At 47.3% G+C, this 22,432-nt stretch overlaps 7 protein-coding genes across 7 annotated transcripts; 3 read left to right on the top strand and 4 right to left on the bottom strand.

The window, feature by feature from the left end:
- Nucleotides 1–2,314: 2,314 nt before the first annotated feature.
- Nucleotides 2,315–3,012, bottom strand: PAAG_05746 (hypothetical protein; the record flags this gene model as incomplete). The annotated part of the gene is made up of 3 exons (XM_002792418.2): nucleotides 2,315–2,591; nucleotides 2,778–2,868; nucleotides 2,979–3,012. 3 exons carry the CDS (start codon nucleotides 3,010–3,012, stop codon nucleotides 2,315–2,317), a joined length of 402 nt encoding a protein of 133 aa, XP_002792464.1.
- Nucleotides 3,013–4,081: 1,069 nt separating this feature from the next.
- PAAG_05745 (acetamidase regulatory protein) lies at nucleotides 4,082–6,502 on the bottom strand (the record flags this gene model as incomplete). Its single annotated transcript, XM_002792417.2, has 3 exons — nucleotides 4,082–5,165; nucleotides 5,240–6,350; nucleotides 6,445–6,502. 3 exons carry the CDS (start codon nucleotides 6,500–6,502, stop codon nucleotides 4,082–4,084), a joined length of 2,253 nt encoding a protein of 750 aa, XP_002792463.1.
- A 427-nt stretch (nucleotides 6,503–6,929) lies between these two features.
- PAAG_05744 (hypothetical protein) lies at nucleotides 6,930–7,659 on the top strand (the record flags this gene model as incomplete). Its single annotated transcript, XM_015845672.1, has 2 exons — nucleotides 6,930–7,145; nucleotides 7,354–7,659. The coding sequence occupies 2 exons, from the start codon at nucleotides 6,930–6,932 to the stop codon at nucleotides 7,657–7,659; spliced, it is 522 nt and encodes a 173-aa protein (XP_015699898.1).
- Nucleotides 7,660–9,307: 1,648 nt separating this feature from the next.
- PAAG_05743 (aromatic amino acid aminotransferase) lies at nucleotides 9,308–11,583 on the top strand (the record flags this gene model as incomplete). The annotated part of the gene is made up of 8 exons (XM_002792415.2): nucleotides 9,308–9,460; nucleotides 9,591–9,627; nucleotides 9,720–9,751; nucleotides 9,832–9,874; nucleotides 9,973–10,140; nucleotides 10,200–10,276; nucleotides 10,376–11,200; nucleotides 11,323–11,583. 8 exons carry the CDS (start codon nucleotides 9,308–9,310, stop codon nucleotides 11,581–11,583), a joined length of 1,596 nt encoding a protein of 531 aa, XP_002792461.1.
- A 684-nt stretch (nucleotides 11,584–12,267) lies between these two features.
- On the bottom strand, nucleotides 12,268–12,576 carry PAAG_05742 (hypothetical protein; the record flags this gene model as incomplete). Its single annotated transcript, XM_002792414.1, has 1 exon — nucleotides 12,268–12,576. The coding sequence occupies one exon, from the start codon at nucleotides 12,574–12,576 to the stop codon at nucleotides 12,268–12,270; it is 309 nt and encodes a 102-aa protein (XP_002792460.1).
- A 3,181-nt stretch (nucleotides 12,577–15,757) lies between these two features.
- On the bottom strand, nucleotides 15,758–16,132 carry PAAG_05741 (hypothetical protein; the record flags this gene model as incomplete). The annotated part of the gene is made up of 1 exon (XM_015845671.1): nucleotides 15,758–16,132. One exon carries the CDS (start codon nucleotides 16,130–16,132, stop codon nucleotides 15,758–15,760), a length of 375 nt encoding a protein of 124 aa, XP_015699897.1.
- Nucleotides 16,133–16,216: 84 nt separating this feature from the next.
- PAAG_05740 (hypothetical protein) lies at nucleotides 16,217–21,084 on the top strand (the record flags this gene model as incomplete). Its single annotated transcript, XM_015845670.1, has 9 exons — nucleotides 16,217–16,260; nucleotides 16,358–16,705; nucleotides 16,781–16,839; nucleotides 16,972–17,367; nucleotides 17,434–18,283; nucleotides 18,375–18,618; nucleotides 18,770–18,884; nucleotides 18,947–19,122; nucleotides 19,183–21,084. 9 exons carry the CDS (start codon nucleotides 16,217–16,219, stop codon nucleotides 21,082–21,084), a joined length of 4,134 nt encoding a protein of 1,377 aa, XP_015699896.1.
- Nucleotides 21,085–22,432: the final 1,348 nt, after the last annotated feature.

Here is a 22,432-nt window from a genome sequence, read left to right as displayed (position 1 = left end):
CGGTTGCATTTCTCTAAAACAACGCATGAGAAAGTTCATCACCGAAACCGGACTCGGCCTTTTCAGCTGAGCAGTCTCTAAAAGACTAATAATAAGATGAAGTTATTTCACCAGCGCTATCTTTTGAAACTGCCCGGTGCCCATAAGTGGCCCCATTTTTCATCATCAATAATTGATTAACTAGAACAAGCTCTTGCTGGGGTCACATCTGGGACGTGCCCAACCTGCTCACTTCTGCAAGGTGAAATCGCTTGGATACTTCCAAGTTCTGGCACAATCATCGAATGCATGGTGAATCCTCAACTGGCCTTGCATTGGCGTGTGGCTTTCACCACCTTTTCCCTAAATAACTTCCGTTCTCAAATACCCCTGCCCCCGCTCCCCAAATAGAAGAATTCCGAAAAAAAAAAAAAAAAAAAAAAAAAAAAAAAAAAAAATTCCTCTCACCCCGCTTCCACTCATGCCGCAACGCACTTGGAATATCAAATAAACAATTGGGACAAACGCCCCTCCCTCCCAATCTCAGAACTCCCGACTTTAACGGCACAGGAGTAAAAAGCGGCTAATGACAGGGAAAACTTCTCAGCAGGCCGCAGGAAGTGGTCGGATGCCCTGCCAAGATGCCAGCCAATTAATGAGCTCTTGACGTATTATCCATGCTGATGGATTATCCTGTCCAGCGCGTGGGCAGGAAACCTCACGCACCCATCGGTACCCAACGAGAGGCTGGGAAAACTGCAAAGACTCACCAACGCATGCATGATTATTGGGCACCTTATTTTGGGGGCTAGAATAAATCTCCTTAAGTCAGAAATTCCTTGGCTGCGGGGAATGTGAGTGGGTAAACGATGCCAACACAGAAGATGGACGAACTATGGAAGCGTCCTGACCTTCTTTTGTACGCATATTGTTGCACAGAAAACACATTGACTCTAGATGATAAACTATCTTGGCAGTTGACACGAAATGCATTCTGCAAACGGATGATTGTATGCAGAAGTCTCTAAATGTCAAAAATCATCTCCTCTGACTTGTTCACCGACTTTGATAGACGTATTTTTCCCTCGTGACCATTCCAGCACCCCAATACGTTGAAAATTAACCGGACGCCAGCAGTGTTTAGGAGAACAGTTCCTGCATGAAGACACAAAGTAAATAAATCTCATTACCCAACTACCTCGTCGATATATATATATATATATGGTTATCTCAGTATGGAACCTTCATGCTAATTGATCTCATTCGCCATACCTCCCCATTCCCAGGCTTTTCCATTTTCAACATGATTAACACAGAATCATAAGTTAGGCACGCTTGCATGCCCCTAGTTTCCCAAGAGAATTGGATGCTCGGCCGACACCTGCTCTTTGAGAATTCTAACAGTAAAAGACGTAAAAGATGAGAAATAAGAAAGAGGATTGATCTGTGAAAAAAAAAAAAAAAAAAAAAAAAAAAAAAAAAAAAAGAGTGAACTATAAAAAGAAACAATCTCAATATTAGACCTTAAGCTGAATTGATAATTCTCTCCTGTATGTACTGTGCTATATAGACTACTGATAATGCTGGAATTACAACTAAAATATTTTCAAGAATAGAAATATAAGTATGCATATGATTTAATTAAATTTTATAACTTAACATTACAGACCTACACAGAAATGTGCAGACCACGGCACAGGGGACAACAGCGCAAGCCAGCACCCCGAACCGATGGAATGAGCATTTCCTATAAAAATTTTTATGCACAACTCAGCAAAACGGCGTATCCCTTCATGCCCTCTCCCAAAGGGAGTCAGGATATGTGCAATACCAGCATAACTGAAGATCAGCGATGATGATATCCCGTTGTTGTCCATCCCGCCGTAAAGCTGAGTTGGGCCAGTTTTCGCCTCACCGTGATAGGTGCGAGTAGGGCGTCCTGCCGCAAAAATCCTAACTGGGTCCGATGCTTCTGCTGGTGCTGATGCTTCTGCTGTTTCTGCCTCTGCTTCTGCCGACAATAATGCCGTGATGATCCATATTGGTGGTGATGCTAGGGGAATTGAATAACCTCTAACTCAGCGACGGCCATGAATAGTGTAATCTCCCTTCTCGAAAGCACCCTCTCTCCCCCCCCCGCGCAATCCCTAACCCCATATAGCGTGGAATCCCACGCCCTCCATTTCCCTTCCTCCCCTCCCAATAAAAAGATACACCAGCAAACCCCACGCCCCTATTCCCGCACGACCTGAATATTATTCTTCTTCTGCAAGCCCACAACAGAGCACGAGTCAGCCTTCATTCATTCCAAGGTTCTCTTCGCTCCGCACACCCATCATGAACCCCAACCACCACCACCACCACCACCTCCTCCTCCTCCTCCTCCTCCTCCTCCACAACCAAACAGTTCAATACTAACCTTCCAACTATCCATCTCATCCTGCTTAGCTTTATACTGCTTCAGCAACTCATCCAGCACCTGCTTCAGTCCGTCCGAGTTCGTCTTGAGAGATGGTATTACATCCCTAACCGTGCGCTCGACGAGCACGCCATTAATCATGCGGAAGCATTTGCGATCGCCGGGTAGAGGTTGGAGGCTGTCAATGACGAGTCTGGAGGGAGGAATATAGATATTCGTGTGAGAGGTTTAGGTCCTATGATGGTTCTTGCGGTTGGTGTGGGGGGTTGAGAGGGGATTGAGAGGAGAGTTGGGGTTGGGAAGATTGGTGGGATGTGAGGCAGAAGGCATGGGCTGTAAAAGGGGAAAAAAAGGTGACGAGAAGGGGTGGGAAACCGACTTGTGCTCTTCTGTCTCCTGTTCGATATCACCGATCTTCTGCGCGAGTTGTTGAAGGGTGGTTTTGAAGTTTTGATATTGGGCTTGTAGCTCTGTGTGATAAATCATATGTGGTTGGTTAGTTAAGAATTGAACGGATATTTTCTTTTCTGTCTCGAGAAATCAGGAATTAAATGGAGGAAGATATAACGCCTTTATTTACCTTGCTGCCTCTTCGGGTTTATTTGTGTCGCCATGGCTAAAGGTGGAGAGAGATTGTTGGTTATTTGCAGGATCCTTGTGTTTTTTTTTTTTTGGTGCAAGGTTGCTGTTGAAGCGAGCGCTCAACCTTAAAATCGGGGTAATGTCCGCGAACTGCGATTCAGCATTTGGGAGCCTCGTCTCCTGAGAAATATTCGAACACCATAAATATTTAATTTACATATCGCATATCGCCTATGATTTGGTCTAGCAATATACATCTGGCAAATAATAATATGTCTATAATGAAGAAAAGAAAGGCCCGTCCCAAAATCAAAGCCCTCCTTAGAAAATACGTAAATATTCTTCTATCCGCTATCGCACACCTCGCAGTTGATATCCGTCATTGGCGAGGTGCTAGACCTCCCAACTGCGTTCTGCAAGCGGGAATAAAACTAAAAGACCAAACTAGGTCCCATGTGAAGCAGTTAGCAGTTGAATCTCACGGTGACCAGAGGACAAAGGTCATGCTTCACATAGAAGAACGGCCGGTGCACTAAGTTTTCCAGATTAATGGCCAGCAGAACTGTAGAATGATATATATCGCGGGCTACACCCAACTTATCCCACATATTCCTCCATTGTATCCGGAGACCTAAGCACGACCACAATCACGTCGACATAGCCTAAAATGCCAACTCCTTGTTGACCAAATGCGTTTGATCCCATTCCCAAGCGGGAAACAACCCAGGATCGATATCAGGAAATACACCCACTCCGGAAAGGTTTTAGGTTGTTTCGCATATTACACTTCGCTATTGTCGGGATGATTGAAGCTATTTTTTATTTTTTTGTGCTTTCCTTCTAACCCCGCGACGGAGCTGGTCAGGAGTAAAATCGGGGAGAATGGAAACACCACATGCTCCATTCACACACACACACACACGCAAGATGTACATTCTATTGGAAAACGGTGATCTGAGCCCTTCTTCCCTTCTTCCTTTCCTGGACAAAGGAACCCTAGAAGGGAAAAGAAGTGATAAATAAGAAAAGCTCGTGGATACACACAGAGACTTACGTATTCGTCACACACACACACACACACACACACACACAAAACACCCTTTACAAAGGCTGCATCCAAGCCGTATTCTGGAAATAATCCGACATGCCCGGCTCATGCAGATACAACTCACGCCACTCGTCCTCCATATCAGTCAGGTCCTCCATGACAATTGGCCTGACCTGTTCGGAGTCACCGAATGAGAAGAGCTGTCTCCAATCCGACTGGCCACTGGGCTCATTTTGGCGGTTTTCCGGTTCCAAATGGTCAACTGCATATTGTTGCTGTTGTTGCTGTTGCTGGTTGTAATTGTGGTTGTGGACTGGCCCAGTCAACCATGGCTTGGCACGGTCTTCGAACTGCGGCCCTCCACTGAACCAAATGCTATGATGTGACGGGGTTGGTTGGTCTGACACTGGTGGTGTGGTTTGATCCGTGTACTTTCGTTGGTGGTGATCCCCCTCTCTCGATTTATAGGTTGAATCCCTTGTCTTGACGTCTTCGATGTCACGCTGCAGGCGCTTGGAGCTTTCGAAAATCCGCAGGATGGTTTCAGCTTCCAGCCAGTATTCCGCGTGGATACGAAGCGAGGTTAGGATTGAGTCGAATCGGCGAAGACCATTGATGGCCAGGACAGGGTTTGAGAATCTCAGTTCCACTCGCACCTGGATCATCGCTGTGAAGAGTGCGTTGACTGAGGATATCCACAAATATTTGAGCCTGTCCTTTTCTCTAAGATCTTCAAAGATGGAGACAATGACACCAGCCGCTGCGCTGCATATCTCAGCATCGTTGGGGCCGTAGTCATCCGAATAAGCGGAGGCTCGAGGATGTGGGCGGTGAAGTAAAATCAGGAAATTATTATAAGTCAGATGGAGCAACGCAGGCCACGAGCCGGAATCTGCTGTAGACATCCGAACTGAATCAGGGAGCATAAGTGACCAATTCGCAAGGGCTCTATCTGCTTCGCTAAGCACAGCTTTTCGCCTTTCGGGACTAACCCGCAAACCGAATCTTTCCTTCATAATGAATGAAATCAAAGTGCAAAGTTTGGTATAATGTATGACGTAATCGATCTGAACTCCGCGCCCACACCCTTCAAAATCAGCCGCAGTAAGGTCCTGCACGTCAGAATCCTCTAAGTTGCTATATATTAGGTTTCTCATTCGTCAGCGAACTTACAAATGTCGAAATTCTGGCGGGTGGGACTGAGTACTCACACAGCCTGTGGCCTCCCATATAACAAAGATACCATGACGTCGAACTGAACTAATATCCACCAGACCCTCCGCCACATACGCTTATCAGCCGATACCATTCTGCTAGAAGCTGCGTTGCGATGCATCCCAAGACCAGTTGCGATTCTCGCCGCGACGCCCACCCAGTAGTGTGAATTTGCAGCAACATCGTCATCAACCGGGTCTGAGTACCATGTGAGAAGTAGGGCTGCTTGTACAAGGATATCTCTGTTTCGCTCGACTCGCGCATCAAATAATATTTTTGCCCGACGGAAGAAGGATGCCTTGAGCGAATCGCGTAGAGGGCGGGGATATGAGACATGGGCTCCGACAAGGAGAATTGCTTGGAGGATCAACAGTGAAGTGGGATCAGCAGGATCTCGGCCTCTATACTGTGCCATGAATACGTCCTCTTCGATTATAGGACAGCCGGGGTTGACGTGAGTGAAGTACGCCTCTACCAACTCATCTGCGAGCTGCTGTTCGGGGAGGACGAAAGCCTCTCCGGGAATTTGCTCTAATCTATTTTTCACGCAGTGCTTTGAAATCTCATTGGCGGGGAAATGGTAGACCTCGTCATTTCGGTCGCCGTGCTGTTGCCGAAATAAGAAATTCATGTTCGAAACGTCCTGCCCAACGTATATTACCCGGACATTCTTTTGAATTGAGCGATGATGGTCTTCCTCGTCCAGGATCTGAATGAGGTGTCGTTCGAGTCGACGAGTGTCATCCTCATCGCCCAATGAATCTGGGGATATCGCTTCTGCAAAAGATTGCGGGGCAAGGGGCTCCGTTTTGGGTCCACTTTGTCTTGTTGACAAAGCGATCGGTGAGGATGGGGACGAGGCAGAAAGGGAGGGGTTGCTCAGAGGAGGATTCGAGAATCCAATTGCACCGGCACCATTTGCAGGAGGCAAGGGAGCGCACCGAATGGGAATTGGATGGCGAAGGGAGTGGGAAAGTGTACGTTTCTTTTTCTCATGGATTCGACAATCGCTTTTGCCGGAGGAGCGACAGTTGGAACAAGGTATGCCAACGTTCCGCGCATCGCAGCGCACTTTCCTTTGATGGCAATGAACGCAAGCGGCCGGACCTATGAAGCTGTAAGAAAAATGCACAACATAATCGCGCGAGGGAGAACAAAAAAAATATTCCAGGGATTGTGGATCACCGAGCAGGGAACATACGCTTTCGCTTCAGGGGCCCGTCAGGTGCCGCTTGGGGGTTGTCGTCGTTGGAAGACATGAGAGAACACGCACGAGGGGGCAATACATGTTCCAGTGAATTTATAATGCTCCCAGAATTGTGTGTTCAATGGGCTATTCCGTCGTGCCTGGACATTGTGGAGGGAGAAAGAAAGGGAAAACACAGCGGAAACACAAATTACTTACTCCACATTATCGATTTGCGGGTTTTCAGGGTTGGCCGGGTGCTGCAAGCTCACGTGAAAGCTGATAAGATTTCCAGAGCCCCCCATTTTTTGGGGGCAACTAACTCTGGAGCTTATGTAGCCCGGCATTACTAAAATCCGCTGCAATTATTAATCGAAGCGAAGATGCGATGAGGAACAAACAAATAATAAATCATGATTATGATGATATCTGGGGCATCAGCAATTTGAGAACCCTATCCATGGATATCTCCAGTTGTATATGTATGCACAGAAGGGCACATGCATTGCCGGGTTGAGGACTCGAGCTTGTTGATTTTCATTCGTAACCAGAGTACAGGTCGAATGGTTCCGGATCTTGCGTGTCTGTCTGTCATTGAACCAAACCAAAGCTGTAAACGGTTCCTGGAGCTTAAATATGAACTCGTTCTGTCAAATGGAAATTTTTGCCTTGTGGAATGCAGCGCTTGTTGGGGCAATCAAAACGTTCTATCCCCGGTTAGTTCTCTAATAAATTTTATTTCATTCAAGAAGCCAACAAACATCCCCTCGGCAGGTTCCTAACTTTGGTAACTACTTGTTGCTTCGCTCTCATGGGAATATGAGGCTACCACCAAAATGCCCCTGCGTTAAAGCCCAAGCAAAAAAAAAATAAAAAATAAAAATAAATAAATAAATAAATAAATAAAAATAAAAAAAACTGAAGCGCCGCAAATTGCCACCTCTAGCCTTATCGAAGCGCACTTATAAATTCTCCCCGCGTGGTCGTTTTGAATCAGACTCATGGCCATCTTCTCGTGTTGAGAGCTTAATTGCTTCACCATCCCAAACATCCAAGGTTCGCGGGGGTCTTTCTGATCATGGCCCTGTTGCAATCGAGTGTATGGCACCCACCGAGTCATCGATGTATAATAACAACTTACCACCGACCCCCCACTCAGCAAAGCCCAAAGTGTGGGGTAGATTGAATCTCCTCATCTCCTACATAAACACCCTGGACTACCATGCCTAGCCCATGCGTGGCATGCAGCCGCGCCGGGACATCCTGGACACATCGCATCTGGTGATCAAGATAAAATCCTAGTTACTTTCGCGGGGCACTACAACGAACGGGCAAAAGTGTGCTCAATTACAGATCATGAAACTACGTGAGGCAAGGCACCATTAAATGAGTCGAGAGTTGAGAGAGGAAGGACGAGATGGGGAATGAGAGGAAGAAAAGTAGGTGAAATGATAGGTAAAAAAGGAGAAGAGAGACTGGCAATTTCAGGTTTTGACTGCTCTTCCAACCCAGCATTATCCAGACGCAAGAATGATATCCCTGCTCAACGGCCCCGGTATATGAAAATGGTGTGGCCCAGATATGCATCATCACGTTGAAACGTCCCTGGTCCCTTTTCTCCTCGAATGGGGCTTCTGGAACTATTATTAATGGAAACCCTTTTTGATGTATATGACCAACTCACTAGTTAACTATCTTCTATGCTCCAGAACGGGTTGATGATGTAAAGAGATTGACGGTCACATTGACAAGACAAACAGAACCCTGCTTGATGCTTGCTTGTTTTTTTTTTTTTTTTTTTTTTTGATTTAGTTTCGGCTTTCGCATTCTTCGTATCTCGGGAGCAATGCAATCTAGTGCTGTAGATTAACCATTGTGATATCCTGAAGTCATAGGTGAATTCCGAGGAGCGGAGCAATAATTGTTTAGCAGGCCAATGTACGCAGGGGCCCTTCGGTGCGGGTAGTTCTGGGGGTCTCTTCGATTTCCATTGACCTGCTTTCCATCTAGCCTTGCTAGTTAGAGCAATCTGGACACGCTGGAATAGGCAGTTCGGGAGCAAATGGGAAAAGCCAATGCACATGTCGCACGGGACAAACCATGAAGTGCGGAAACAAATCTTCTGGGATGGTTGGGGTTGGCTATTTGGGTTTTCGTCGGCGGTTGGGAACTTTGACTCGAGTCACCCGTTGGTAGGGTGGGCCAGTAAAATGGTTGGATGGTCGGCTGCTTGAATCGGGGCAAACCCTATCTCTGTCAACAACTAATTATTACCTGGCTGCTGCCGACAAGACTTTTGCCCCCTCCTCACCCGCCCCCCCCCCCCACACTATGTTTTCTTAGTCGGGCAACGCTTCTCTCTCTTCGCTCTGTAGTTCCATCGCCTTCACAACATTTGACCGTCCGCGGGCAGTATTTATCTGGTAAACTGCCCGTGAGCTGTATGCCACGTAGAAGTTTCTTCTTCATACAAAAACTTGTCAGAGGGCGCGACCAAGGAGTTAACTAGTTAACAGGATTAAGAAAGAAAAAGAAAAGAAAAGAAAAGAAAAGAAAAGAAAAAAAAAAAACCATTCGTATAACCGTTCATCCGTTCCGACGGCTGTCCGAACCGCCGCCAGCTCACCTCCGAATATTCCGGCGTATTTTTAACCGCACCCTTCTTCCCCCGAGTCCCTGACTCATAGCAAATGAGAATCCCCCCTGGGTGCTATTCCGGCATATATAATCAGCGTTTGCTTATCTCATCTGATAAGATAACTGGTTGGTTAAGTGGTTGATGTTTATTTGAAAAGGAAAACTTGGGACAAGAAAAACTCATTCGACTCACAGGCAATTCCTACATCAGTCGCTTAATCTAGAATCCCAAAAAAGGGTCATGTCTCCTCCGGGCGCAGTTGATCCTCAGATCATCAACAATGCAGATCCGCCGGAGCCATTGACGGTTGCTGATGTGCCAGCCCGGCGTGCCAAAACCAAGGTGCCCACCGGCGTTGCAGCAAATTCAGAGAGTGATATGTTCAAGAGCGCTGTAAATTTTTATCTTTTCTTTTTCCCTTTCTTTCTTTTCCCTTTTTCCCTACGGATAGTCTGGAAATGGACATAATAATCTTCAGGAGAAAGTTTAAGGGAAACGGGCAAATATTGACCACCCTTTTTAGGCCTGTTTCACTAAACCAAAAGCAAAACGCTTCGAACGTGAGTCCTACATCTCCATGTATTGACAACGCTTTCGTGGTTCAATATATATATATTTGTTGGATTAACATGGTGCTGTTTCTCGCCTGCAGACTTGCTATCCGCTGAAAGCAAATCTCGAAAGGTAAATTTAAAAGATAGTTATATTTCTAACGTTTATCCCCTTTTCCCAATTGTGAAATCTAACTAACCCTGCATGGATAGGGCTCGTCATTGAAACAGGCTGCTAAATACCTTGATAAGCCTGGTACGTCCTGGGAGAGCCGCTGTGCTTGCTCTTTTGCGGCATTATCTCCCAATCTCCCCTGATGTTGAGTATCGGATCAATGTTAAATATCCAATTAGGCCTTATTTCCTTGGGCGGAGGACTTCCATCGTGCGAATATTTCCCGTTTGAGTCCATCTCCATTAAAATTCCAACCCCACCGCATTTCTCCGAAGAAGAAACGGTAAAGACGGGAACAGTTGTGACGTCTGCAAAGTATGATATAAGGAATGGAAAGAGTGACTTAGGTTTGTTTGCTGCCATGTCCCTCGATAAGGCCGTTCGCTCACTGAACCTCTTTCTTTAGATCTGGAGATTTCTCTAAATTATGGTCAGTCAAATGGTGCGGCGCCAATGATGCGTTTCGTCACCGAGCATACTGAGGTAAATTCCAGCTGATATGGAAAAAAAAGAAACTACCGTTCAGCTCGTTGAGCATGACACAGAGAATCAGAGAAACAAAATATCTAAGTACAAAGGTAGATCGTCCACAACCCTCCATACTCCGACTGGCAGTGCAGCTTGACAGCTGGAAGCACCTCCTCCTGGGACATGGCATTGCGCATGTTCTGCGAGCGGGGTGACTACATCCTCGCAGAAGAGTACACCTTTGCCACTGCACTGGAAGCCGCATCTGCCCTGGGTGTGCGTGCCGCTGCCGTTAAGATGGATGACCAGGGCATGCTCCCGGAGTCTCTGGACGAGGTAATGACCAACTGGGATGCAGCAGCAAGGGGCGCCCGCAAACCCCATCTCCTCTACATAGTCCCCTCAGGCCAGAACCCGACAGGCACCACGCATGGGCCCGAGAGGAGAAAGGAGATCTACAAGGTTGCGCAGAAGCATGATATTTTCATCGTGGAGGATGAGCCGTATTATTTCCTGCAGATGCAGCCTTATAAGGGTGTTGACACGCCGCCTGATGCACCGCCGGCGTCGTATGAGGCGTTCATTAAGTCGCTCATCCCTTCTTATCTTAGCATTGATGTTGATGGGCGCGTGTTGCGATTGGAGTCCTTTTCCAAGGTCATCTCGCCTGGCTCGCGGATGGGCTGGATCGTCGGCACGGCGGAGATTGTGGAGCGGTATACGAGGCATTCCGAGGTTTCCACGCAGAATCCCAGTGGCATGTCGCAGATTATCCTGTTCAAGCTCCTGGATGAGAGCTGGGGACATGCGGGGTATTTTGATTGGCTGATCAATTTGCGAATGGAGTACACTGCGCGGAGGAACACCATGCTGGATGCTTGCGAGAAGTATCTTCCGAAATCCATCGCTAGTTGGAATCCACCTGCTGCTGGGATGTTTGTACGTTTGAACCACTCCCCTCCCCCTAGTTAACTGTCCTCCTATCTGTGTGAAATGTGTGGAATGCTGGGGAGCGGATCAAAAAACAAAACTAGTGTCCTAACCTTCCTTTTTGCATATAGCACTGGATCAAAGTCGACTGGAAAAGGCACCCAGGAGTCCGCGAAGGCAAAGACCACGCCGCTATCGAAAACGCGATTTTCAAAGCCACCATTGAAGAAGGTGCGCTTGTGTCCGCTGGCAGTTGGTTTGTGGCAGACAGTTCCATTCCACAGACGGACATGTTCTTCAGAGCCACATATGCCGCAGCCCCGGGCGATAAGATCGAAGAAGCCATTCGAAGGATTGGTGTGGCGCTGAGATCTGAGTTTAAGTTGGATTGAAAATTCTTTCTTTCCAATATGGTCTGAGTGGTGGATTTAAGGAGGTGATATCTTGTGTTTTCCTCGAAGCAGTGAGTAGAGAAGTGGTTGTGTTGCTTTATTCTATATTTTTTGACTCGGTTTTTGTGCATAGTTATTCAGAAATATTTACTAGAATTCCTTTAAATCGACTCATGACATAGTATACGCTTCGCATAGGGCTAATATACATCCTATAATTTGACTTGCATGGATATTGAATTAAAAATATTGCTTTTTGAGACATAGCTGACCGTGCCCCAATGTTTCACTGGAATGAATATTGAACAGTTGAGAATGCTCGTTCTTCTTTCATTGCAGTCCCACTTAAGCACATACCATATATCTTTCTCAATCATGTACAAAGCAACAAAGGGTGATAATTTTTTATCCACGCAATTTCGATTTCCAATTTCAACTAATATATTAAACTGAGATTGGCTCCATGGAAGTTTTCACATAAAGAGTTCTAGATAAAACAACTCAACCTTGACCTTCCCTCTTCCCACCCCCCGTCTTCCGAAAAGCATTAATACCACAGACACAAATTTTTAATATAACAATACAAAACTCGACTCCCCAAAACCAACAAAACCACATCCACACTACAAACCAACAAACATAATAATACCCCTCCATCACCTCCAACACAACAACTCTTCCCCCTCACTTCCCTTCCCCAGTCGTATCCCTCACAGTCCCACCCAACCCCTTTGTCGTCTGGCCAACCCCCTGCGTCACATCGCCAAGCGTATTTCCGACACCTTTCCCAGCAGCCCCGACCGTATCTCCGACTGTGCCGAGCGTGCCACCCACGAGCCCGCCGGCGGTTTTCGTCACGCCGCTGAGAAGGCCGCCGCTGTTGGCAGGTTGGGCTTGGACTTGAGGTTGTGTTTGGCCCTGTGGTTGTTGGACTTGGCCTTGGGATTGTGGGTAGACTTCGGTTTGGTTGAAGGATGGGATGTGATCGGCCATTTTTTGATTTGTAAGGTTGAGAATTGGATGTGCAGTCTTATTGTTTTATTGTTGGAGTGGAGGAATTTGTGTTTGTTTGATATTCTCGAGGGGTATATTTGTAGGAGAGGAATTTATTCTTTAGTTTCACAAAATTAAAACAGCTGAAGGAAGGAATTGGGGGTTTGAGTTGAGCGCTGGCTGCCATTTTATAATTCAGCATGAAGTTATTCAGTTAACCTCTAGTTCCATGTCATCTGCAGGCTGCAGGTAGCAATTGATGTCATTTAGTAGGGCACTAATTCCTGTTTTCATTTTTCATCTATCCATCGTGGTAATGGATAGAACTGATGGAGATGGGCATCTCCCTGTCGTTGGGCCCTTTTTCCATTCATGGTCCGTTGTACTGTGCTCCATAGTTCTGAGAATTCTTGGACAGATGACGTTGAAGGCTTCGAAGGCTGAGTTATGTCAGGGCAGCTTGGCCAGCTAACCAAGTCCGGGTAATTTCCCCGAGCCTTTTGGGGAACGATGAAAACGTATTTCCGAGCTTTGAAAGTCACTGATTAACTTTGCCGCCGGGCTGTTTCAACGGCGTATTTTACTATAGAGAAGAGAGGATAAGTTCGTTGTTTCCGGGGGAGTTTGGAAATGACGGGACTGGCAGTTCCATTTTCTCATTCCTTTTCGTCAGGTTCCTTTTCCGATTTTCATTTTCTAGAAGGCAACTAGGTGGAAGGGAAGCGAAGTTTTGCCGTTTTGATTTTGTCTCTGTTTGCTCATTTATCACCCATTTTTTCCAGAGTCACCTAGTTAGGTATAAAGTATCATGGAGAGTTGCCTTCAATGGTCTAGAGCCATCCAGATCGGGTGTGGCACGATATCGCTGCTTGTTCGACTATATAAACCCCTTTCCTCCCGCCGCTCAAACAGCTCCCTTCATTGTCCCGAGTTTCCATTTCATTCCTCACAATTTCTCCTCTTGTGGTGTGCAGCGTGTCCCTTCCCCTTTGACGCCACCGTCAGCGTCATGCCGGACCGGCTGTGCCGCAGTTGAAATGGTTGTCAACCTGGCAACTCTGTCCACTTCCCCTCCACGATGCAATTTCGATTCACTCTAAGTCCAATTACCCTAAAATATGCACAGACTGAGCTCCCTGCTGGGGTATCTGGTCTGCAAGGGGCTGTGGCTGGCTGAGGTTTTCCCATCACTTTGTTGATCTTCTTTTCCCATTGGATACACGACCAGCTATTTCTTTATATCCTATGCCAATATGATATATATATATATATATATATATATATATATATTTAGCACGATAGAAATGGTATTTGTCTTGCTGCGCCACGGCCGTCAGGCCCTGACCAGAGTGCAAGGTCTGGTAAGCTTGGTTCGGGGGATATGACCTCTGTGAGAGGTCCCCAGGTACACCTGAAGTGGAACGCATTAAGGGGCGCGAGCTCACTATGAATCAAGACCCTGCAGCAAAGTGGTGATTTGCAGCACCATATAGGAAGCAGTAAGGATTTCCGGCATTCATCATCTGTTACATACATGGCTGACCTGGAACTTGCGATCCTACCGAAAGAAGTTGAACCGTCTTGTCGTTGTTCATGGCGGAAGGGGACAGGGACCAGCGTTCATTGGCCTCACGTTGCCGGCTCGTAGATTGGCAACGCCTTTCGAGAATTAAATATGTTCTCAGTCCAGAACCCAGAGGTATGGAGATATCGAAACGCAATGGTATGAGAAAAGAAAGGCCCATCATCATCGTTTGTGTGCCTCAGTCTCTTAGCAACTAAGTCCATCACACGTGGAAATTGATAAAAATACCACACCTTCCTGCCTCTCAAGGGAAGACTCAAGGGCAGCTCTGGCGGACAAATGATTTATTTCACAATTTTTTATGGACTGAAGACTTGTCGTAGCAGAACATGCTAAGATTGCGGGAGACTTCTTCAGCGTACATGTTGGCGTGGGGTATTGATTAGACGGATCGCAGGGGAATATCAGTGTTTGCACAGTGTAAAGAAGGAAAGCATCCCTCGTCTGTCTTGTGCAAAGTAGCACCTCCACCAGCGGGTGTGTTGAGTGATAACCAGTGGTAAGCCTGGAGTGCGAATGTACAAGCTAGAAAAAGAGACGCTACTTGCACGAGTTGACGGAAGAGGGAGGGATAATATTCTCTATTCTCTACAGCTACGTCCAGTACATCCGTTGAGATACATGTAAATAAAACCAAGCTGTTGAATTCCATAACTATTTGAAGAACGATCCCGAACAACCTTGACTGGGGGGGGGGGGGGGGAGGGCGCGTGTTGAGGATCACGTGGATGGAAATTTAGGCTCAAAACAGCGTTTGAAACAAGAGACGAAGACGGTTTGGTTCTTCTGCCCAACTTCACTTCTATCTCCATCTCCCAACTCCCCTCTGGTAAGTCGACATATCTCATAGTTTGACATTGAGAAGCGGCAAAATTCACCCCGCCTGTTGGCTTTGAATAAAATTTGCGCTATATATCCCTAGGTACACCTCTTTTCGACGAAGTCTGGGACTCTGCTTAAAATTGAAACCTTACCCCCCCTGGCGCCTCTGCCTGTTTTTCTGGAGACATTTTGCCCATAAAACTTGATATGGATGTTGGGCCGCTCAACATACCTTTTTTTTTTTTTCCCTCTTATTCTCATATGCGTCTATTTCCATTTCAATGGTGGTTTTGTCATTGCAGCACTGACTGACACCCTTGGTGTTAGCAGATTTCCCATTCTCCTTTGTATGGGCACAATACAGGGACGCGGTCACACTCTCTCATGGCTTCGCTTTGTCTTGCCCTCCAGAACTGAGACTCCCCATTGGCAAGTGTTGCTGCTGAGGATTGAGGACTTCTTCTTGTTCTTCCTCTCCTTAGTACCCATCAACCTGGGAGTGCGATTGCACCAGGTTGTCCTGTAGTACTAGATACTCAGACAAAGATTCACCTGTGATTAAAGTAACATCCCTCCCTCCCGCAGTCACAGTCTGCTGCAGTCAAACTCTCCCTCTGTCGACAGATAAATTGCTGTTCTTCCTCCCTTACATAAGGTCAGCGCCGAGCACTGCACTAGCCCTCTTGTGTTCGGCGACGACTAAGCGCTGTGCAGTGCCCTACAGACACCACCCCATCAATCTGGGGTCCTGTTCTAGGTATCTCTCCTGTTCCCTCAATCCCCTGGGATTGCTCCAAGGGCTCTTGGATGCCTGCCTTGTAGAAGAATTGGATTAACCGTCGTAGGGATCGCTTCAGAAAAACGCAGAATAACAGCGTTCACCACCCGTCCGCCTGCCACTCTTCCAGTGGAGGTTCTGCAGGGGGTTGTCTTTCGAAGGCTGTCAGTATCGTGACCCGGGAGAGGTACCTGCATCCCCATCTTGGCGGATATATCACGTCGTCCTCGACTAGGCAAGAGGTCACCACCCGCTTCCTCCGTAAGTAGATTCATCTCCTTTTCGCCCTCCTCGCACTTTTTTATCATCAACATCACCTCCTCCTTGATCCTTCTCAAGCACTCATCAAAGCCCTCTGCTTGGCCATTCATCCTTGGTTTCATCATCCATCCACCACCCTCTCTTCCCCCCATCTCCCCCCGTTTCCCACTTCTCATGTCACGTATCTCACTATCATGGCGTGCCACAACAGCCGTGCGCGGCGAAATGCTTTTTATCGGTTTGATTTGTCCTTTTTTTTTTTTTTTTTTGTGTCATTTTAGTCTATACCACTTGTGCGTTTCATGATGAAAACTGACGCTTTTTATTTCATGTAGCGATCAACCTCAGTGTGGGCGAAATCGCGAGCCCCATTGCGACCAGCTACAGGCCCGCGTAGGAAATACCTACTTTGTTCCTGACGCTGTCGAGGCCTCTTCCCCAGACGCCACTAGTGCTTATCAGGGACCCCTAAGGTCTTCACAGCAACAGCTTGGAGAGGCTTTTCCTCGTTCGACTTCTTACTCCTCAAATACTTGGGAAGACGCTAGCGTCGGAGAGCCTGAGCCTTTTGACAGAGAGCAGCGGAGAGCAAAAGCCCTTGACGAAGTTGAAGAACTTCCTTTTCCGAGATTTCCTGAAGAGTCTACCAAATTTGCCCCAAATCTTTGGCGAAGTGGACAAAGGTAGACGGAGTGCTTCCTTTATCTGCTTCAGGGGCTTTGATGATTGTAAACCAGCTGACTTATCTTCGAATCAAGGCCAGTAGAAACTAGTGAATCACTTGTTGAAGCCTTTCCGCCATTTGATCCAGCACCTGGTAGTTCAGGGTTTTACTACGAAGACGCACCCCATTTTGCTCAGCCGTCTCTTGATCCTGCTCCAACTTCACCATTTTCATACGGCCCCGCTGAATCACCGGTTGCTGAAGCTTTTCCACCACCTGATCCAGCGCCTAGCAGTTCAGGATTTTACTACGAAGACTCACCCTATTTCAATCAACCCTCCCCCGGGGCTGCTCCAACATCTTACTCTTCATACAGTCCCGTTGTCGCTAATAAAACACCCCACAGGCCTCCGCCAGCTTCAGATTCAAACCCGCTATCTAATTATTCCACAAATCTTCCCAGATCAAACACATTCTCTCCGCGCTCACCATTTTTATATAGCCACGCAGCTGTACTCCTCCAACCACCTTCTGATTTATCCCGGCCTTCTAACAAGCCTTTCTACGACCCATTCAATCAGCCCAAGGACGCTTATCAAAACTGCCTTGATACTCCGAACCCGCCCAAGCCATTTACTAGGAAACCATCGCTTGGTTTTCAATCCCCTCCCCATCCATTTGGTTCAAAGAATCAACCACTTAGGGCTCGGGGCAACACATTTGACGTAGAAAATCAACTATTCAGAGCCCGGGGCAACTCATTCGGCACAGAAAACCAACCCCCCAGGAACCCGTACAACAACCCTCCGCGTCCAAGGAGGCGTCCTATTTTAAATCCAACACGCGATCGTGCCAAAACCTTACCGAGAGCTCACGATTTCCAAACATTTGACAAGAGACACAATTTCAACCCTTTATATTTCTATCCGGGAAACGAACGTCGATATATAAATAACGATTCACAACTGAGTCCTTCAAAACCACTCCCTCCTCCACCTCCACACCGCCCACCGCCACGGCCACCGCTGCCACCCATTTTAGCTCCCCTCGTTCAAAGATTTCCCGAGGCGAATGTTTATGAACCCAAAGAGCTATCCGCAAATATATTAACCACATGGGCAGGCGAGCCTGCTGACTATAACGACCTTCTAAACTACTCCGTACGATATTCAAAGCTACCCTTCCAGTCAGCAGCCCCAATCAAAAGAAAGCCTAGAAGTATACGCATTGTCGAATCTCTGAAAAGAATTTTTTCTCCAAGACGAAAATCCAGCGTCACGGAATTTGCAGTTCCGCCAAAAATCCAGGTCGACGAATCTTGCCTCAGCGTACACAACAGGTGGATTGAAGGGGCGATCGACCATACGAACAAAATTTCTGAGAGGGAAACAAACGTACATCCCACCATGGCTTCGACGTATCTTGACCCTTCATCGGCTATGGTGACAATCACCAAGCAGAAGGCTGAGGCTATGAGATTGGCGAAGGAGCAAGGGGCCGCTGTGAAGGAAATGTGTAGGAGAGCGAAATCGGATATGCCTCCTTATGTATTCGAGGAGCTTATTGGGAAGGGAGCTTATGGGAGAGTGTACAAGGGGTTCGTCAGACCCAATTTTATGATTTTATTATTGATTTTATTCTATCTCCCTTTCTAGTTCGCCGTTATTACTAACTTGGTTTCATATTAGTCGCCAAATCCATTCACAGAAGGTCGTGGCCATCAAAGTGCTAGAAATTGATACGGTTGATTATAAGTCCGTGCGAGATATGAAGGACGAGTCGATCAAGGATTTCATCCATGAAACGAAAGTGATGAAGCAGGTCAAGGAAGCTGGAGCTAAAAATATCAATATGCTCATTGAAGCTTTTTCGATCCATTCTCAGCTGTGGCTGGTTTGCGAGTATTGTCCCGGCGGAAGTGTGAAGACTTTGGTATGATTTGATATCCCCTTTTTATTCTCTCTCTTCTGTGAATGAATTCCCACCTGCACCATGAGCGTATTTTCTTTTCTTTGCCCTTTTTTTCTTCCCCTGAAATCAGTTCATCCCTGGACTTGGTCTTCATTACTAACTGGATTATTAGATGCGAGCAATGGGCGATAAACTAGAAGAACGATTCATTATTCCAATTGCAAGAGAGCTCGCGGAAGGTCTCAAAGCCATCCACGACGCCGGCATTATCCATCGTGACATTAAAGGTTCGAGAATCCTTCCTCTATATGGCTTATATCTATGCAACACTGAACTAATTGTCACGTAGCGGCCAATGTCTTGATTCATGAGGAAGGCCGCTTGGAGATTTGTGACTTTGGAGTGGCTGGTGTTCTCCAGAGCAAGGTGGACAAACGTACAACATGGATTGGGACTCCGCATTGGATGCCCCCTGAGATGTTTCCCATGAGGGGAGGAGGTGAGATGCATCAATATGGAAGTGAGGTGGGTGTATTTTACGTGATATGCGTTACTTGCTTTATAGGATAAGGCTGACTCTAGTAGATTGATGTTTGGGCATACGGCTGTACCCTTTTCGAATGTGCTACGGGAAACCCACCCAATGCAACATTAAGAGAGAGGATGCAAATTGGACGTCAACTTAACAGATTCACACCGAGGTTAGAGGACGATAGCTTTACCGAAGGTTTACGCTCACTGGTATCATTTACACTGGATTCGGATCCTACAGTGCGCCCTACGATGGAAAAGATCCTCCAACATCACTACCTTGCTCACACAAGAGAATCCCACCCAACAACTTCGCTGAGAGAACTAGTGAAGATATATTACCAATGGGCTCAACGTGGTGGCCAGAGAATCTCCCTCTTTAATCCGGGAGGCGCCATAGCTTCTGAATTTCCTGGGGAAGAGGACTCAATTTCCCAAGATGATTGGAACTTCAGCACCACTACTAGCTTTGAGAGAAGGTTCTCTCTGATAGATTTCGATCAGCTTTCTGCGTCATTGGCAGAGCTCGAGGATGAGATAACTCCCACTCCACCCGAGCCACCAAGGGATGAGTATGATGACAGTAACGATGCCGATTTGACTGCACAGGAAAGAGCCAACTTTGACGAGCGGGTCAAGAGAGGCGCTGCGGCTATGGAGGGTATATTTAACGAAGATAAACCGGATTATAAATATGAGACGAAGAGGGATTTTGTCCCCGTGCAGCAGCAAAGATTTTCCTCCGACCTCCCTCTCAGAACTGACACTGACAGATCCTCTGTTACTTCTACTTTGATTGACCTCAACCTTGGCGACTATGAGTCTTCCCATTATGCAGCGGGCTCCGCGTCTAGCAACCCCCGATTCCAGCTCGCAGATGCCAACACAATTCGAGCAAATCGATCAAGCAGCAAACTTACACGCAATTCAAACACGAGTAGCGACTCTAGCGACTACCAGCCAGCCCGCGGACCTCGCCCTCCAACGATGGAATGGACTTTTCCATCCTCAATGTCAGCGGATGCACATTACGACGGCAACCACGACGACGACGGTGGAAGCGGACAGCACCACTTCCAGCCACCACATCAAGAAAAACGAGATACCCGTGCCTGGACCTTCCCAGTTATGACAACTGAGCCAGAGGAGTTATCCGCACACGAGGAACCAGACCAATGGGGCAGCGGAGTTGCCTCATCCAATCGCCTCAGCCACGAGGACGAAATGGCAAAGCGCTTCCCAACCCTCCAGTGGCCGTCCAACAACCGGCCTATGGGCTTCGACGGTGCCTCAGACTCTCGGCCATCAACAGCAACGTCCTATCACTCCGCAACATCAGATGCAGACAACGACCCATTCAGATTCGATAGACCTGCCACCCCGCCCGCAGTCGAAGATACAGACGATCTCTCCTCCTCCTGCGACACGTTCCCCTCGATCACCGACTCAGCCATATTCACGGACTTCGACGCTGATACCGCCCCTTCATCGCTGAACTACACTGTATACTCCCGAAACCACAGCCACAATAACCATCGTGATAACGGTGGCATGAGGAACAGTAACGGTTCACTCGCCGGACCCGGACCTGATCATGACACGGCGGTTGAGGATGGTGGGGTAGAAAGGCCCCAGTGTAGTACAGAGCCTGACACAGGGCATCTGGATTTCCCGCAGCCTGTCCCGCCGAGCATGGAGAGTTTGACAGAGGGTGCGAGTGATGAGGTCTTTGCGCGGGAGCTTACTAGGTTGCTGGGGGAATTCTTGAACGGGTTGGCGATTACGGGGCAGCGGCTTGTTAGGACCGAGGTTGGGAAGAATAGGGAGGTAAGTGCGGATGTAAATGGAAATGGAATTGGAATTGGAATTGGGAGTGACCATGAAGGAGGTCGTGGTCGTGGTCTTTGTCGTGGTGACAATGGTATCGGGCAACCTGGGCCTGGGCGCGAGGATTGAAGTGGAGTTCCTTTGCTTCCTCCGTGCGGATGATAGCGACGGAGAACTGTGGGCGACCGTGAGGTTGTTGTGTTCGTGGTTGTATTCGCGGTCTTGTGGTAAAAATGATCTCAGACGGTCTGGACCCGAACATGAGGATAATTTACGATGATGTTCATTTGTTTCTGACTGTGGATTACAGCAACCTTTTATTGTTTCTAGTTTTAGTTCTAGTTTCCCTCATTTTTACGTTTGCTGTTTCCTTTCTCTTTACGACGCGATGGTATGGATGATTTTGAGAACAAGACTGTGAGGAGGCTATTATGGACACAGCGGCGATGGCGTTTAAACATGGAGGATGATATGTTTTTGCTTGATTTCTAATGTTGCTTTAAATATTAGTTTACAGAGATAGTTTATCCAGTTCCTGGGGATTGCTCTAAGACTTTTTTTGATCGAGCGAAGACGAACTGTGGATCTGAAAAAAGACTCTCCCCCTTTCCCCCTGCGTTCAAACGCGAACACCCGTTTATTTGTTGAAACTGTGTTTTCTTATATTTAGTGGCGCTAAAAATGGTTACAAATGAGCAAATATGTCTACTTGTCTCAACGCAAATGCGTTAAATGACACCTATTTCAGGTACCGGCAATATATATATATATATCCACGGCTTCGAATGATTTGCGTTCGACCGCTGTTTCTCTTCTGTAGTAACTAACGGAGCGGCCCACTCCACTTTGAGAGGTTCAACTGGGCGGGGTTTACCCCATGCCCGCGCTCGACTTTAGGGGCTTTCGCTCACGATATGCTCCGAAAGTTGCCCGAGCATGACGGGGCACAACATGGGGACAACGCGAACCAGTCTATGACGCCATGAAGTTCTGAGCAGATATATATCTAAGTAACCAAATTAGGTTTGTCGATGTTAATGTTGCATGATTGACTGCCATATGCAGCTAATTAAGGAGTTATTAGTTACCTCTTAGCCTCTGCGATTTCGATTCGACAAACTTGGCAATTCTCCAGGTTCCTCTAGTTACCCCATGGTTTGATGGCCAGGGTCAATCCGCTGGCAGCAACAGCTATCACAACGAATTCATCTCCGGGGGTGGCTTGGTAACCTTATCTTCCCAGATACCGCGCAAGCGTCTTTGGATACAACTATTTTGCATCGGGCAAGGAAGGATGCGTGTACTCCGTGTAGAGAGACACGCAGCTTTTGCGGATCAACCGGGCAGTGAGTGTCACAAACAGCCATCTCCCTCCGACACCCAACCGGGCTTCTGCCCTCCGAATCCTGGTGTCCCTCCCAATAAACCCCCCCCAGTGTGTTTGAACAGATTCCATATTTCTCGGCGCCTGAACAAT

The sequence above is a fragment of the Paracoccidioides lutzii genome (assembly GCF_000150705.2).
Source record: "Paracoccidioides lutzii Pb01 unplaced genomic scaffold supercont2.15, whole genome shotgun sequence".
NCBI lineage: Eukaryota > Fungi > Ascomycota > Eurotiomycetes > Onygenales > Ajellomycetaceae > Paracoccidioides > Paracoccidioides lutzii.
Note: the sequence above shows the minus strand (reverse complement) of the source record. Positions and strands in the feature narration are given on the sequence as shown.